At 38.6% G+C, this 18,018-nt stretch overlaps 2 protein-coding genes and 1 long non-coding RNA gene across 4 annotated transcripts; 1 reads left to right on the forward strand and 2 right to left on the reverse strand.

Annotated features, from left to right (window-relative positions):
* Positions 1–321: 321 nt before the first annotated feature.
* LOC135672886 (uncharacterized) lies at positions 322–7,542 on the reverse strand. Of its 2 annotated transcripts, XM_065181358.1 has the most exons (12): positions 6,034–7,542; positions 5,787–5,923; positions 5,549–5,618; positions 5,147–5,230; positions 4,632–4,748; positions 3,677–4,120; positions 3,160–3,566; positions 2,905–3,004; positions 2,746–2,805; positions 2,573–2,659; positions 1,466–1,594; positions 322–1,188 (listed from the first exon to the last, which is right to left on the reverse strand). In XM_065181358.1, exons 2-12 carry the CDS (start codon positions 5,897–5,899, stop codon positions 874–876), a joined length of 1,926 nt encoding a protein of 641 aa, XP_065037430.1. In that variant the 5' UTR covers positions 5,900–5,923; positions 6,034–7,542; the 3' UTR covers positions 322–873. The 2 variants fall into 2 exon arrangements, with proteins under 2 accessions (XP_065037430.1, XP_065037431.1); XM_065181359.1 differs by lacking the exon at positions 6,034–7,542 and having other exon boundaries at positions 5,787–6,011.
* A 2,017-nt stretch (positions 7,543–9,559) lies between these two features.
* On the reverse strand, positions 9,560–13,702 carry LOC103983750 (probable E3 ubiquitin-protein ligase ARI2). The gene is made up of 6 exons (XM_009401021.3): positions 13,492–13,702; positions 13,281–13,313; positions 12,901–13,183; positions 11,635–12,112; positions 9,893–10,441; positions 9,560–9,806 (listed from the first exon to the last, which is right to left on the reverse strand). Exons 1-6 carry the CDS (start codon positions 13,630–13,632, stop codon positions 9,668–9,670), a joined length of 1,623 nt encoding a protein of 540 aa, XP_009399296.2. The 5' UTR covers positions 13,633–13,702; the 3' UTR covers positions 9,560–9,667.
* Positions 13,703–15,622: 1,920 nt separating this feature from the next.
* On the forward strand, positions 15,623–16,560 carry LOC135672890 (uncharacterized). The gene is made up of 2 exons (XR_010513137.1): positions 15,623–15,837; positions 15,999–16,560. It is a non-coding gene; the product is annotated as an uncharacterized LOC135672890 (long non-coding RNA).
* Positions 16,561–18,018: the final 1,458 nt, after the last annotated feature.

The following is an 18,018-nucleotide window of genomic DNA, read 5'->3' on the forward strand; positions in this document are numbered from 1 at the left end:
GGACTGACACCAAATCCACCTACTAGCACTCGTGGCTGGCTTCTGCCACTCGGGAGATGTGTCGAAGCCATCGGCGGCGGCGGCATCTACCGTTCCTCTGACGTCAACAGATGAGGAAGAAAGATGCAGTTATGGTATTGGTGGCAGAAGACGCGCAGCACGACTCGCGAGAAGCATCTGCTGCTGCTCTTCATCCTTATCATCCTGAGATGTTGGCGTTTCTTCTTGCCAAAACACACGATCAGGAACTTGCAAAAACCCAATTTTTTGGATTTCTAAGAAATTGTTTTTTCATTTTTCATTTTAAAAAATATGGAAACAGAATCCTACTTTTGTGACTTCCCAACATATCCTTGCAAAAAAAGATTACAAACCAAAACACAAAACACAATAGCCTTTTCCTGCAGTCTGATCAGATCATGTTTATTCTCCAGGAAAAGGAAAGGAGAAACATCCTTCTCCACCTTTGATTCAAGCAGAAACATGAGTCTACTATGTCTGTGTTGGACTCGGTGAAAGCTTGAACTGCTTTGTTATGTGATCCTTCTTTCATACAACAATCCTGAAAGATGATGAGAGTAACTTCCAGTAGCAAGTGAAACACCTGAGAAGATGCAGAAGCCATCATCCTTTCGAACTGGTGTCAGTACAAGCCATGCAATCATCTCCTTGACGAAAAGGCAAATATACTTTTTTACCTTCTATGCCAAAGTTAATGTCAGGATTTCATCAAGGCCAACTGAATTATGCACAGGTGATGATGCATTGCAACCTCTCAATATACAAAATGCATCAGCTCTTTTGTTTTTGTACAAGAAAAACAAAATAAAGAGAGATGTGAATCCTCTTTCACAGCCAGCATCGTGTTATTTGTCAGTTGATCTGAGGAAATGCTAATTCTCTGGAGAGCAGATACCTGAAACTGTAGTTGTGAGGTACCCATTCGATGATCTTTTTCGATCTGCCTTGTTGGCATCTCTGCATGGCCATCCTAAGAGTCTCGGGAAGGTAACGTTGAACCATGTCGACCAAGCTTTGCGAGCTTAGTTTTGTGTCCTTAGCATATGATTCTACAAGCTTTGGTAGAAGGATCTTCTGTTCCTCCCAAATACCAACGGTAGCACGAATGTACTCTTCCTTTGCTGATTCCAGCTGATGGAACAGTCTATCAGAGTTATATATTCGGACCTGTCAGCATCATACATACGAAGCCATTGAATTCAAGTATGAAAAGAGTGAGGCCTAAACACATAAATGCTTCTAATTTTAAATTTGTTGAACATAAACTAACAATTTTAAAAAGATTTCATAAATAGCTCTTTGTAATTATCAAGCAGATCATGATCCCTAAGACATGATTTTTATGCTCATTTTTTATCACTCAGCTGTAACAAGAGGAAAAAAAAAAAAAAAAAACGGTGAAGAAAACATAAAAAAATCAGATGAATGCAATTAAGAAGTTTACCGCAGGATCAGAATGGCTTCCCGAACAGAGCGCAAAGTATAGAAGAGGGTCTGGTTGCTCAATTGCATAGGCTTGCCACTCATCTCTGGCCTTCTGCTTTAACCTCGGATAGAGCAATGTCCGAAGCCACTGCAAGGAAAGCAGGACACTCCATAAGCCTCATTTGGGAATGTTCGGAATTTTTGAACAGAAAACATCTAAACAAACTAAGACTCCTTGGAGAAAAATGATCAACAGTCACCAGCAGATGTGTTCCGGTTGATCATGTCAATAGTTCATGAAAGACTTTGGACGTTGTACACACAGGTACAGATACGATGCAGGTACCAATAGAAGATGTGCCTGTGACTGTTACCATCCTCCCTTGTATGTGAGTATTCTTACTACATAAAGTTTTTTGGAAAATGAGATCAGAAATCTCTGACCAGTTCTCTATTTTCGATTAAGCATCTCTATATCTCTTATACACATATAGATAGGTTCCCTACAATACAGTGATACAATAATTATACATCTATCTTCTCCTATATATTGGAGGTTAATCTCGGTATCTATACCTCAAGATCAGGCCATATTTTGTGTCATCGACTCTCCATAGCAGGAATGTGAATGCTACACGTATAGATTCCAGCTAGCTATATTCATGACAATTAATCAGCCAAACTCAAAGCACCTGCTTTTTCCAATTATTCGATGGATCTGTAACTTCTGTTATTTCTTCTGGTTTTATGTGTTATTCATAGTTAATTACATTTGCTTGTGTGTTTAAGTTCTACTCCATAGGCATAAATTTATACTACAATGATATGTACGACTTTAGGTGCCTAGTTTCAACAGCTTCACTTGTCTGTATACAAATCCTTGCATTTCCTTTCTCTACATATTCCTAATACATAAAATTCCTCAGTCAGTTTACGTCAGCTTTTTGACATGCTTGATGGATGAACAACAGTAAATCTAAGAACAGATTTAATTGGGTAAGATGAAGACATGGTTGTGGGGCATGAGCTATTGAAGTTATGGTGGACATGTGACTGCATAATCCTAAGATCTTTCTCAGCCATCGTAGGTAAAAAAATTAAAGAAGAACAAGAGTACGAGGCCTACCTGCCCGGAACAGTGTGTCCTGCACCCAAGAATGTAACCTTGTATCATGGCTGCATTAGTCGAACAACCACCTACACTGCACATTGCCTGTAAGATGTGTATGTTATTTCACATTATCTAAGCAAAAGGCAATACTTGATTCGTCATTCTTTCACTTAATCATTGTTATGTACCTTGATGAGCAAAGAAGTTTTCTTCACATTACCTTCTGGAATTCCATATTCTATATATGCCTGAGAAGGTCCACAAAAGTCCAGTTAGAAGGTGCAAGATATTCTTCTGCTAGGAGTGAAAAATCTGGAGAAAATTATAGCTCTAGAGAAAAAAATTACATGCATGATGATGGCATTGTGTATGTTTATCCAAAAGGCAAGCTTTTCATCATTTTTCAGCCTTCTTGGATCAACTGTCTCCAATCGCTGAAGGATTAATCTGTCAAAGAGTTTCAATTTTATTATTATGCCTCAGGTAATTAAGACTCGTAATGCTTGGCAGTGCAGAAGTTTAGCATCGTACTAATGAGAAAAGCAATGCAGGTAAAAAGCAGCAGCACTAGACAAGAGTTGAGGTGGAATCATGCAACTCACTTATAGTTATGTAGGATGTCTTCAACATCCCTCAGCCTCCGACGATCTCTACAAATAAGAGGCACCTCCACCATTGCATTGTATGGTCCACTGAATTCTTTCAGTCCTTCAACTCGGAAAGGATTAATTAACCGAGAATCTAGATTCGATTCTCTTTTATAGCCAGGACTCCACATATCCCCCAGATATTGGGGAGAGAGTGCACTCATAGATGAGAAAGATGAAGCAGGAGATGACGAAAGGCCATGATAAACCAATGGAGGGTCAGCCAGTTTGCAATATATGGCACCCATGCATCTGACCATATCTTCTGAAAGTTTATTAGGAGACTCTGGAACATGATCGGTGATACTAGTCCCAAGATATTCTGCCAAGCTTATCACCCCCGAATTAGCATTTTGTTCTTCCTGGACAAGGAGAATTTCAGAATCAAAATTAGGAAATGAATTTAACAGTCACTCGGTTGCAAAAATTGTGGTTCAAATCTGATACTAGTCAAAGATTGACATCCACTTACCTCGTGGAGGTACAAAGGTTGAGAATGGAACGAGTCAAGAGCTCTAGCAAGACTTTCCTCTGAAGGTGAAATTCTAGCAGAACAAACAGCACGGTGAGAAAGCGAAGAATGGCTGCAGTGAATATCAGAACCAAGTAACTTCCCCTGACACTTGACTTCACAATCTCGATTCACCGAGTCAGCGGTCCATTTCTGTGGCACCTCTGCTTGACTAGATTGAATTCTCGAGCTTCCTTTCTTAGATGAGATTTTAAGTTTCGCTGACTCAGGAAGTGACTCTGGTTGAGAACCTAAAACCTTTTTAGTTTTGTTTCCATTAGCAGGAGGAGATAAGGTAGATGTTTGCTGCTCAAAAGCTTTGCGATAAAGTGACAACAGATACTGCTCCAGATGCATGACCTCTAATTCTAGAATGGCTATCTCCCTTATCAGTTCCTTTGTAGGCTGAAAACACAAGCAGTTTTAGCTATATCAGCAAACAGAAACTGACATATTAAGTATACAACAAAATGTATTTGCATAAAATTCGACTAGTGTAGACAAATTCAGAATGAGAATGAATATCAACTCTTACAAAGTTGATATATAGTAGTCATTCACTAGATCATGGTCAAATCCAGATCAACATGCTTATGGCCTATGAAAACGAGTCAGCATGAAGGACAGAAATTACACTCATAATGTATTAAAAATATTACTTTGTAGAGTTTTCTACCGCACGGTAATTGATTAGTGTAAGAAGCACTCAATGTGATGGATCTCATATAAAATAATAATAACACTATGGTATTGGATTAATCGATGCCAACCCAATCAATGTGTTTGTTTTTTCCTAGTTCTGTCTAATTGAGCAGAAATGAACATATTTACATAATGAGATAGTTAATGTGATTGATATTGTTCAGTTGCAAAAAGACCCAAGAAAAGGATGAGGAAAGCATTAAATGGCAGCTACCTTTGGCATTGAACTTTCTTTCGAGGAACAAACCACAGAACAGCCATACCCCAAGGCTTTTTCTAGATCACATCGCATAACCAGTTGATCCTGTAGCCGCTTCTCAAGTTGCAGAATCTGCAGCATGTTAACGCAAGTAGGAAAAATTCAAAAAAAATCTACGAATATTGCTCGACACTTTCTCCATGATTCTTGAACAATTTTGTTGAAAATTGAAAATGCTGTAAAACTGGTTATAAATGAATTTTCAGGATGGTTATAGTGCTTACTATGTACTGAATCATAACGGCAAGGAACCAAGCTTCTCTTTTCAGCTAAAGTGTGTGTGTATATATATATATATATATATATATATATATATATATATATATATATATATATATATAGAGAGAGAGAGAGAGAGAGAGAGAGAGAGAGAGAGGAACTATTTAAGAAGAATTAATTAAATGCTATCTTGATCAGTATAACTTGACTTGCCCACATTTGTGGTAATAAAATGGAACAGATCTAAGTACCTCTTGTTTCAGTGATATTTGGACCTTAGCGCTAGGCGATTGCTTATCGTGGATCTCACTGTCGCCAGTAGACTTTCCATTAACCTTGAATCAAAGAAACACAGATTAAGTGCTTCCCTAAGTCGAACGAAGCAGATGAAAGATAGTCTGCTGCTGAATGCATAACTGGTGTATAAAAGAGCTAAAAAGAGTCAAGCAAAAATCTATGACCTTATCAGATTACTCATGTATGCAAGATTGACTTATGGATCATAACAAAAGACCGAACTTTCGACATAAAGATTAGAAACAGAAAACAGAGAAATCCATGAGAGGTTAAACTGTTCCAGTCATTTAAGAACCACAAGATCGCTACGAGATCCTGGAATCTGAGAGGAGCAAAAGAGAGGAGACGAGCTTTACCGGCTTAGCATGATGAACTGGTTTAGCCGAAGAGTTCAATATATCTTCGTTGTTTCTCTTCTCGGAGTCACTGAAATCAAAGACCAGCAGTGACAAGGAGAAATGGTTCCAGAAATGAGTGCCGATATTCTGCAGCTCTAATATAACCACAGCTCTCGACAAAGATCTATTGGTCCATCAAGAACCAGTGGCACGATGACAAGATAGCAACGGTAGTTTTGGGAAGGAGATAAGCTACCTCTTGGAGCGCTTGTGCCCGGAAGATATCTTGCGGGAATGCATTTTGTCCAAGAAATGGGTTTGGCATTTCACACCCTGCATTTGGATGTCATGCTTCCCCTCAGACTCCATGAGCGTAGATCCTTAGAGAAGCGGCTGAAACACAGAGTAAGAAGCATTTATCAGAGAAGGCATGAAAAGAAAAGATGGCACCGAGAAGGCCATGAGTCTTCACTCTTTCAGAGCAAGCAGATCCTACTTCTTACCTCTATGGGTATCTGAAAAGAAGCAAAGCCAGTGACAGGAATGGCCAAATGGGTCTACAGGTATCTCCAGCTCCCACCAAGTACCACAGTTCCTCCACTGCGGAAAGCAGCATGCAACACAGGCCAAACAATAAAACAACCAATTTGGAAGGTTTCAGCCAAAGGCAGGAAGAGCCTCTTTAAAGAAGGCTCCCAATCAACCACACAGACACAGCTTGACCTATGCCACTCACAGACATAAAATAATGAATGGTAGACCTCTTTCTTGGGAGTCATACAAGAGCAATAAATGTCAAAGTTCTTCTCACATTTTTTTTTCCTTTTTTTGCCTTTCCTCAATCCTGACACAACAACAACTGGTGGTCCTTCAGAGATCAGATGCACATTACCTTTCTCAAACTCATTTATTGAGGCATTATTTAAATAAAACCAAGTCAAATTAATTTGTATGGATTGATTGATTATGTTTGTGGGGATAAACATGATCTTCATATGCCTGGCACACCAACATTGTTCATACACTGAATCAAGTCCCTTTTTTACTGACACTTGCTTGACTAGAAATTAGAGCATTAGCATGTCTCGAGATAGCACTCAAAATTTGTGCACCAATTCAAATTTTCCAGCAGCATGAAGCAGGTGCTCTTGATAGAAATGGATAAGAGACAAGATAGAACTGGTCTTGAGCAAGGTTTCTCAGCAGAAAGGACAAAAAGGAGAATGTAAAGATCATTTAAAATGGGGATTACCAAAGATGAGCAAAGCCTCAAAAGGGATGAAAGTGAGGGGTATAATGGCAGTGGTTACTTCAAATGAAACTAGCACTACTGGGGTTTTCCCCTTGTTTTGGATAAATCATCTCAAAAGAAGCTTAAGATACCTTTGTTGTCCTCTGTCCCAAGCAGCCTAATGCTTGTCAAAGAATCAGCTTTCTTAAATGATTTTGGTAGGTTTCTGGTGTTTTCTGGTACCAATTAAAGAGAGTGTGGGGCAAGGTGGTCAGTACCCACACCCACCTTTTTCCTCTGGTGATGGGAAAAAGACTCACCTTTTCTTGAGTCCCATGGGCATGGCCAGCAGAAACAAGGGGGCTGAAGTCCTGCTGTCATCAACCAACCTGCAGCTTTGCACCACCGAGAGTATTCTATGCAAGCCAGAGTAGACCCCGAGAATAGAACAGGAGCCGATGTATATTCTATGCAACCATTTCCTGTGCTGCAAAAGTTTTGAGCTGTTCCTTCCACAGCCAAACAAACTGTTGGCATTGTAACCATTAAGCTCTAAATTTATTGCTCTCAGACTTGAATCTTTCTGGCAGCTGACATGTTGTACGCAATATAAATCACCGCATTTCTTCCTTGACAATTGGAGCATGGCAGGGATGAAGATCTAAGAGAATGGACCTCCACCTTGTGTTGCAGGGGAGAAGCAAAAGCTTGCTTATTGGACGTGAAGAACATAACCCTTCACTATAATATTTATGCCTCCACAAATCTCCTGCAATCACTTAAGAAGAATGAGGTGATTCTGTTGAGACCTGCTAAATCACAGAAAAGTTAAAAGTCGATAATTAGATCATGAGAAGCAATGAGTGCAATGACTCTAATGCGGAGCCTTCCAGTGCAAAGCTTAGATAAAGATTAGAGCACATACTGCAGAGAACAGGGTAGCTTTTGTTTCAAGTCTTGTCTCCCAAGTGGAGAAAGCCTATCTGTAGGTGGGAAAACCATTGAAAGAACCAAACGTGATGCAAGCAAACAGCTACATGATCGAAAGTGATATGAGTCCAAAAGCCTGGCAAGCATGCTCGTAGTTTCACGTATGTGGTAGTGGAACTTTCTTTGATACCGAGAGAGCACATGGAGGAGCAGCTGTTTCTAGCGAAGCTTTTGAGATTTGAGATCGTCATGCGATAGGCTTCTGTAGCTTTTCGTGTCTTTAGTCGAAGGTCAAATGCCAAGAGAATCTCAAATCATCTTCTCCGAGGACCAAAAGAAAGATCGGAGTCAGCTGCCATGAGATTAAATAGCAGTGTTTTAGTCCCCACATGATGAACAAAACAAAATACTATTCAAGCTAATCACAGGCTTAAGATTGCCAGAATCACTCTCCTTCACTATTATTAAGACTCGATTAAGTCTTCGAGGAGGGAAGAAGAAGAAGAAACAATTAGATCAGGCTTGAAGACTAATCTAACACCATACATTCCACAAATATTAATTGACTGCTACCAACAAAGCAACTATTAATTGTCAGCAACTATTTCACAGCAGAAACAATGCTGAACAAAATAACCATTTTAGTGCTCCGACCATGTCAGCTATCAAAATTCAAGCAGCAACTATTTCTAATCTCACATCTCAACGACGATAAAAGATTCATGTAATCGATCCTAAATAATTAAGATTTAGGATCTTGTTGCTGTTGTTGTTGATGATGAATACATCTAAGATAAGAAATAAAATGATTTTGAACAAATACCTAATTGAAGATTAAGTTAAGGGCAAGACAGTCATTTCGTCTATTAAATTAAGGGCAACAAACCTGTCCTGATTTGTGGCCGTCGGTGAACACCCTGCGGCGGAGGAGGATGCGGTTCGTGCCGTAGTCGTTGGACTTGTGCCCGCCGACGATGCATACAACGGAGAGGTTCTCGCTGTACGCGCCTGCGATGGCATTGAGCACGCTGAGCCAGTTGACAGTGAAGGTCACGACGCAGGCGTCGACTCCGCGGCCGCCCCCACCTGGAGGAGGCGGCGGGCGCTGTGGCACCTGAGTGTGGCATCAGCCGGCCCCGCCGTGGTTGGCGCGGCGGGAGCGACTGGCAGCCCACGACGCCGTTGGCCGAGGCCCCGTTCACCGACGGAGGTTCGCACTCTGCGGCATTGTGGAACGGCGGCGCCTGTCGGAACACGAGGTCTTCGGAGTCGTCGGAGGCAGCGGTGAGGCGGACGACCCAGGCAATGATTCCGCCACTAAGCCCGCGCCGGTGGCGTCCACGCGTCTAATATCGAAGAGATCAGCGAGGCGGGCAATCGCGGACACCAGGAGGAGGGCGAGCGTTCCCCTGATCGTCGGAGCGAACAAGAACGGTCGAAATGACGATCTTGCCCTCAACTCAATCGTTGATTCGACATGTGATACCACGTGCAGAGGTTTAAAATATATAATATTTTTTGAAATTTTACCCCTTATATTTTAGATATATTAGCTTCTTAATTTTTGTACTTAAAAAATTTATAATCAGAGCCTTATAATTTAAAAATAAATAAATAAATATATATATATTATATATATATATATATATATATATATATAGTTATATTCAAGTAAAAGTACTCATGATAGCTTTCTAGTATAGTAAATGCAAGTTGAAATCTAACATTCAGCTGTTATAGATTTGGTTCAACTGGTGCAAAAGAAAGAATGATCTCCAGAGTCATCCTAGGTTTGCATGAACAAATTCTTCTCTATTCTATACACAAATCAATGAAGGTGTAGTTTTGTACTACTTCAAGTTGTTCCTATGAAGCTATACATCTACAAGTAGCTCTAATGAAAAAACCTTCACCAGCACCATTAGTAGTTAAATCCTACGTCTCGATCTGTCATGTTAGTTGGCTTTCATGACTCCCTAGCTATCTCCAGAATTCCCAGAAGAAGAAGAAGAAGAGGGTTGCAACAACATATTGGGACCACCAGAACTGTAAGGAGCAATGCGGTGAACAGCATGTTTCATGGGTTCAAGCAAGTCATCTTCGATATATTTGTACCTGCAAGGGTTGAAGCATAAGTATGGAAGCACACATTATTCACTGGTTAATCAACAACAACTACTAAAGGGAGAAAGTAAACTTACATCTGACCACAAAATTTATTCACGACCCTATTCAAATTGACAACTTGATACTTTAGTTCGATAACCTGCTCATCATTGAAATCATAAAAATCCTTCTCTATGTACATAGAGAGCCTCTCCACATTGGTTTCTAGCTGCTGTTGCAGGTCTTCAAATAGATGCTGCTTTATTTCCTTCTCCTCCGGTGTCATCTTATCCTTAAAAAGTTCGTCCCCAAATACGTAGAATGCCAATGGATATGTGTATTTAAGGACACGTCTTGACCTGAGGAGTTGTCGTGATCCCTCCAGCACCCAGCTGTAATCTTTGATCATAGAGTTATTGTTTTCTGATTCAGATATTTTTCTTTGGATATTTTCGTTAAGAGTATTTTCCTTCTTTAATGAATCCGCATGAGTCATATATCGATTGTAATAATGCATGTACCGTTGTAGTCTTTGCTTCACAGCCAAAAAACTCATTTCTTTTTCTCGTGTAAAACTGTTACAAGTATGGCCAGTTATTGTGCTCCACGTATGTTCTGCCCCACAAGCACCACCACATAACCAACTGCAAACATCCACAAAAGCCTAGTAGTTGGTTTGCTTTCTACATTAGCTAGTTTAAAAAGAATATCAAAGAAATAAATAAGGAAAAATATGATCAGATTATGTAACACATGCATCATGATTAACAATGGCAAATTCATTTAAAGAAAAAAAAAACAGTGGCAGATTTATACCGAGTATTATTAATTGTTGCAAGAGACAGCAGACCTACAGTTGTTGGTTTTAGTGTTCACATATACCAAACAAGTCAGGCAAAAGTCAAGTCAAGAGTTCTGCATAATTGAGCAACTCACTCAGAGAGTTACGACCATCCCCATATCCTTTTGACGCCAAATAATGTGACTCAAATCCCTGAAACAATTCGTTCTAATCGGAACTATCAAATGAGCTCTGAAATCAATATGGGGGTTTTTTTTTGTCTACAATCTACATGGCATTGCAATTTAGGAGTCTGTCTTCATGGCATTAAGATTATCATCTACGGTGAAAATGTTCTGAAGCCGATGCTAGCAACCATAATCCAAAACAAACAAGGTAAAAGAAGAATTACAAAGAGCTAATACTTTTTGTCTTTGATCAGGAAGGTGGTGATTTTCTTGAATTAGCAAACAAACAGACAAATATATTCAGATACTAGAGCTCCAACATAGTAATTCAGGATTCATGGTGCACCAACTTCTCATTTTCTTTCCCTTGTTGCTATATCAAAAACCCCTCATAAAAATTCTCATGATATCACCAATCCATCGACATATAGGTTAAGGAGGATCAATTGGTTTCACAAAGAATATAAAACTTCCATGGAAATGTACGTATACGTTTTAATCATTTTACAGTTTAGTCAAACGAATGAGCTTCAAATATACGAGAAATTCAATTGCTAATGAGGAAGAAGTAAGAAATGTCTACACAACTAAGAGTTGAAATCAGTCATGTGTTTGGTTTTGGTGTTTTGGGTTGACTTGAACCGATCGAGGATTTAGTTAAAAATCAGTGCTCAAATCAGCAGTGGGTTATCAAAGAGAAAAAGAAAGTTCATTACTGAAATCTAGGCAACCTTTTGAATCAGACCAAACATTTTTCACTGTTACAAGTATAATCCTAGCTGCAATCTAACATGCCATTTATGAAAATGAAGTGGGCTAACCAAAACTTTTCTCCATCAAAATAAAATTTCATAGGAAGAGATCTTACCAGAAATGTTGGTCACATCTACATCTGACCAAGTTACAGCCACCATTCTTTTCAACGAGCTTGTTGCACTTGGGGCAGGGCTTCGTGTTAACCATGATCCAGTCTGTATTCCCTGATTCGTCACCGCATTTCTGGACCCAAAGTTTCCACATCTGGCACGAACATGGTGAGTGTGCTTCAAGCGAGCAATTAAAACAAAACTGGAACCCACATATGCACTCAACCTCAAAAACATTACTTCCATCGACTCGTATTGCATTTCCACAGTGTGGATTACTGGGGCACCATTTGATGTTGTCATTATCTTCCACATAAGATTCAAGAAGAAATCTCTCGAAGCGTTCGGCAAGACATGGGTCCTTTCGGCTTACTAGATTACGAATAATGACATCATCACAAATAGCATTGCATTTTGTGTCCATGCACCTAATGGTCCTTTCCCCATCTTTTATCCTGATGATAAAATTCTGTGTCCAACCTAGGCAAAAATAAAAAAGGAAGCAAGCACAGAGTGAACAGTAGGCGGTACGGATAACAATGTTACAAGTTAAACTAAGACGAAGGTTCAAAATCCTGCACTGTGCAACTAAAGAATCAAACAATAAAACTATTTTATGAATAACAGGTGTTGATAAAAAACAGAGTAATTTTACAAGTACAATATTAGACTTTTAACATTTGAGTTAGACCAGCTATGCATAATGTCATCCGATGTAAACTAAGTGGAAGCTCAAGAAAGGATCTAGGAGTAAAAGGAATAATTTTGAAGTTTTGCATGACAAACTACTTACTCAGGTCAATTCATTGATATCCTAAGAACTCACATACTCGAAAGAAGATACAGTAAACTAGTACTTTCTTAACAGCTTTCATCCTAATCAATACTTCGTTCACCTTGCTTGCTCTTGTTTCTTTTGAACGAATTCAGAAAGTTTAGTACTTCACCTTTCTATGACCTCACTATCTTTTGAAAATCCAATCTCAGTATACATGAATGTTCATTTTATTCCTTAAATCTGAATTCTGGATCCTGGTTATGAGAATTCTAGCTTCAAAACCAGGTGGTTATAAGCGAAAGAGTTCAATGAAGAATTTGGCAAGGCAACTGCTTTAACTTTCTTTAACCTCGGTACCTTCTGAATGACCAATCTCGTTATATGTGAATGTTGGGCCCATTCCTTAGTCTCGATTCAGGTCATGTTTATGAGCAATAGTCTTGTAAAGCCGATTATAACAATCCAGTTAGAACCAAAGAAGAGAACTCACAGTCGTTACAAAACAAGTGTCCGCAGTCCATCTTTGTGGCATCGAGGACGGCGACATCTTCGAAACAGACGTTACAGGTGATTACGGCGGTCGACGACCCCAAGATGTCAAGGTCTCTGTCGTCCGAAATGACCACCCCTGCTTCCTGGAACAACGGTTCTTTGCCCTTCCGTTCAAAAGAGTCGTACACCTTCTGCACATTCCACCGGTAATAGATGAGCAACGACCTGGCCTGCTGCTCGTTTATGAGCAACAAGCTCATCACGTTCTGCAGAACTTCCTTCTGAGGAAAACAAAGTTCGACGGTAGATTAGTACACTTCCCCCTCCACTTTACAAGTACGACGAGCAACCATAGCCAGAACTATAGCGGGAGATTACCTGTGCGGCCAGAAGAGACTCCGCTGAGATGACCTATAATTTGCCGGCGATGAACGGAAAAAGAAATTGAAGTCAGAACCAACAAGAAGGCAATCTCCAGAGACATCAAGAAAACAAGAAGATCAAAACCGTTTCCAGACGGGAAGAAACCCTCATCGTCGGAGCAAAAAAGCCGTTAACGAGAAGGAGTAAGGGAGGAGGATCTTTTTACCGAGGCAGTGGTCCAGATCTTTTCGATGGGCTCTTCCACCAGGATATCATTGAGATCATCACCGTGACACTCCTCGAGGGAGTAAGAGCTCCCGCCGTAGTCGCCATCGCTCTCATCGAAGTAGTAGTCGTCGTCGTCCATGAGATCGCGGGAAAGCCGATGCGGGGATCGTTGCGGAGGAAACGGGGGGAAGTCGGAGATGTAACAGTCCCTACTGCGGAATGGGATATGGGAATCGCAGCCAATTGGGAGTTAATATTAGGGCGATTAGAAAACATGTTTTATAGTTAATTAAAAGATCATTTCAGGTTTCTTCGTCCTTTAATTGTAATAAGGTTTTCTTCGACTCCTTCCTTCGTAACACAGCTTACCTTATCTTGCATCATTAGCCATGCAAGAGAGAGAGAGAGAGAGTCCTTAAATAGGAACAATAAAATAAAATAAAAGTAATATATATATATATATATATATATATATATATATATTATTCATCTTAATATATATATATATATATATATATTATTTACGCAATTTTTTCGTCTAAATTGAAGTTTTGTGCATCTGTTTTTATAGATTTCAGTATGATTGACTCTTCAGATAATGATTTTGAAAATCCAAATAACATTAGTGTCCAATTAATATATTATATATGCCCATAGAATAAATTAATTTTGTTTTCTCCTTTATTTGATGAAAGTGTTAAAAGGATACTTTTAAGTATTTTAAATTTTATTTTTTTTAAAAAATCTCTCCAATAATTGTGATGAATAATAATTAGCATGAGTTTATTTAATGCTAATAATAGTGATATATATACATATATGGAAGTTAGGCACTTTAAGGAATGTATATATATGTATGGAAGGCCTAAATATTTAGGAATATTTATAAATAAAATAAATATTTATTTATGGTTCATTTATTTATGTTACATCCATAAATATTATAAAAACTCTTTGATTTGAAGATTGTCGTTGTCCTATTGAGACTTAAGACATATCTACTATTTTATTGACAAAGCAATTTGATTAGATTTGTCATGTCAATCATAATAAAAAAATATTTTTTAAGTCAAAGATAACACATCAAGTAGTTAGGGATCTCAAAATATAAATAAGAGTTTCTCCCGATATGATTGAAGTTTTTGTTACATTTCACTTGGGATGTGTTCGTAGTTAACTTGATATAATTTCAACGGAGAGACATGAAAACTTGATATTTGATCTAAAGTATGTCTCTAACGATTACATCCCTCAAGATTTACGAGGGATGATGCAAATCTAAATAATATTAACATCTCTTTGATGATTTTGAATTCTCAAACCTTATTAGGAATTCAAATATTACATATAGTCATTCCCTTCGACGGTTTAATAGCTCAAAATCCAATACTTTGTAGGGCACCTATAAGAACTGATACTGAGTGTTACTAGGAACTTTAGGTTGGTAATTACAATGATTGATCCCTCATAGAGGACAATGGCCATCCACATTGACATCAACTCATTTTAGCTAAGTCCAAGATACAATCAATTGACATGGAAACCCTACATTACATGCTTAACTTTAGTAAATGGATCGACATTCCAATTTGACAACGAGGAAAATATTTTGTGATCAAAAAAGATTTTTGCGGAGTCAAGGTTTTCACCGTTATTGTAGGGAGATGTTAATTATAAGTTATACTGTGATGACTTATTAGAATGGATAAAACTATTACAAAATAATATAATTTTACATGTTATTTGTATGCTATAGTGCAGTATAAAATATTAGACATCTAAGTCTCTTATAACCTCTCAAATAAAGCTTAAATGAATTTGTACTCAACGCTCGAGAGTTATCCATCACTCATTTTTTGAACTATCGTATTGATACTATCAATACGAACTTACGACACTCTCTGGACTTCTACATCACTATTTTTATTTTTTTTATCACACCTATATTATAAATATAAGTTCGGGATGAGCCAATTGAATTGTTAGCCACTTTTTTTTTTTTTTTACTTCTTCCATTTATTTTTGAATAATATAATATTTTTAATGCCGTGAAAATAAAATTTGCAAAACTTAGGAAAATATTGGAATGTGCAAAATTAATACACATGAAAACAACCTCTATTGACATGATGGCGCGCTGTTTCTACTTCGCCCTTCTCATCCTCTCGTCTCCCGTAGCGGAGATGGTTTAGGGTTTCGGTTTGGAGATGGCGCTGAGCAGCTTCATCGTGACGGTGGTGGGCGTCGGCGCCACCATCCTCCTCCCCGGGGACGTCAAGCGGTCCGCGGCCATTCTCCGCCACGCCTGACACTGGCTCGAAGAAGAGTCCGCCTCTGCCTCCAAGTACGCTCACCAAACCGTCCTCCTTTCTCGATGAAGTATCCTATGCTCTCCATAATGTTACTGTTTCTCCTAAACTTTAACTTCTGCGGAATCACAGATTTATAATGTTATGGAAGTCGTAAGTGGATTTGATGCCTATTCTGTACATTCTTGATGTGCAGGATCTGCAATTGGTGATGTTGGCTTATTTTATGCCCAAATAATTCAGGTTCTTCTGTTGATCACTGTTTAGGGATTTTGTGCTGCGACTTCAGTTTGTGACAACTTCTATAGTGACCTGATTATTACTTTAGTTACACATGAGATAAGATTCTCTGAGAAAAAAAAAAAAGGGTGCAAATGATGGAACGGAATTTAAATTGTTGGCACACATCATGTTTGATGAGATCATTATCCAGTTTTCCAGGTTGTCAACAAGTCTGTTGAAGCTAAAAGAAGTTATAGTACCATAACTCTGTGTTACCCGTAGTTGTTCATGCCCTAGCAGTGATTAATATTTTTGAATTGCCGTATGAAGATGGACAGTTGGAAAACAAAATGAGTAAAAAATTGTAGAAAAGCAAAAAGAGATGGATGCCATATGAAAGATGCCTTTTTCTTAATTGGGGAATGCTGTTCCCTTGGAATGCTCCTAAATATGTAACATATGCTAGGCTATCTACATTCCTGTAGTTCTTATTGTTTTCGTGCAAAATTGCTGCAAACAGGAAGTAGTATTGTGCATGGCCACCTCGGTATTTTCTTAACTATTTACCTGACTGATACTGGTTGTTAGTCACGTATGATTCACACGATTTATGTTTGACTATATTCCTTGTCAGATTTAGCATTGTTTGTGTAGTTTCTAATTTTTGACTTTTTAAGGGAATGCTGCTAACCTCGCTACTTCTGCATGGTTATGTCCTGCATTTATAAGCCTATCGTCTACAAGTTTTTGGAATGGGAATTTTTAGAATTTGGACATCAATATGTATTTTTTTTAATAAAGATCAAGAGATAGATATCACGTTTGAGTCCATGTATAAGCGTCATGCACGCCAGTACAATGTTGCACAAGTGATAGGTCTCAGTTTCAAGTTCACGTATGAGCGTCATGTACGCCGAATAGAAGTTCCTTTTATTTTATGTAGTATTTGAAGCCCTTCGACAAGTTTGTGTGCGTGTATCATAATTAGAACTTGACCTACTGAATATCTGAGCAGGACCTGAAGGAAGCTGGATCAAACGGACACCTACCTGAATATGAACCAATCTCAGCCATGATAGGCATCTTTCCATAGAGTAAATGCTCGAACTTTATCAAACAAGCTTAAGACTAGTAAAGATTTTAAAACTTTGTAACGTACTAGTGTTATTAATGAAATTAGAATCTTTTCTTATGCTGTGGAATTTTCTCTGTTGCCAAGTTACTTAGCTGTTAGTCTCATTTTAGCATTTCTTATGCTGTGCAATTTTAATATTCCCACATTCATTTGGTAGTTAATGGCTATTCAGGTCTAGCCTTTGTTGCCTCAGTGACATGCAGATTGTTTCAAGTTGTGCGGTAGAGACTGCAGGCCTTACATTATTAATTGCTTTTTCATCCTAGAGCTATCCAGACACATAGGTACTTTTAGTGTAGCCTAAGTATGATTTGCAAATTTGGTGATGTTGGTTCTATCTTACGGATAGCAGTTCTAGGCCTTGCCAATGTTGGTAAGCATAGTTGGAGAAATCATGTTTCTCCATTTACTGTTTGCAGCAATATGTGATTGCTCAAAAACTATATAAATATGAAGTGTGCACTTAGCTTCACTATTGCAGGGGAGAATTCTTGCAGGGTTTAGTCTCATATGATATCTTCTGAAAATGAAAAGAAGAAAAAAAAACACGTGCATTTAGTGTCTATGACACTGGTTGCACAAGGACTGGTTTGAAGCAGATCATGTTTTTGATGTTTGCCATGCATATATGCTATACCAGTTAGGTTACAAGATTTTTTTTTTTACTATAAAATCTGTTGGTATGACCCATAAAAATTGAAGTAGTTAGTGTTGCCTATTATTCTTCTCTTTCTTGTCATGTGTCTGTGCATGACGAATGCAAAGGTATGGGAGCCTCTGATGCTTAGTGGACCTCTGTTGTATATAGTTGCTTTCTGCAGCGGATTTCACATCTAAATCTGCTCAATTTCTGATTTCT

This window comes from Musa acuminata, chromosome BXJ1-5 (genome assembly GCF_036884655.1).
Source record: "Musa acuminata AAA Group cultivar baxijiao chromosome BXJ1-5, Cavendish_Baxijiao_AAA, whole genome shotgun sequence".
Taxonomy (NCBI): Eukaryota; Viridiplantae; Streptophyta; class Magnoliopsida; order Zingiberales; family Musaceae; genus Musa; species Musa acuminata.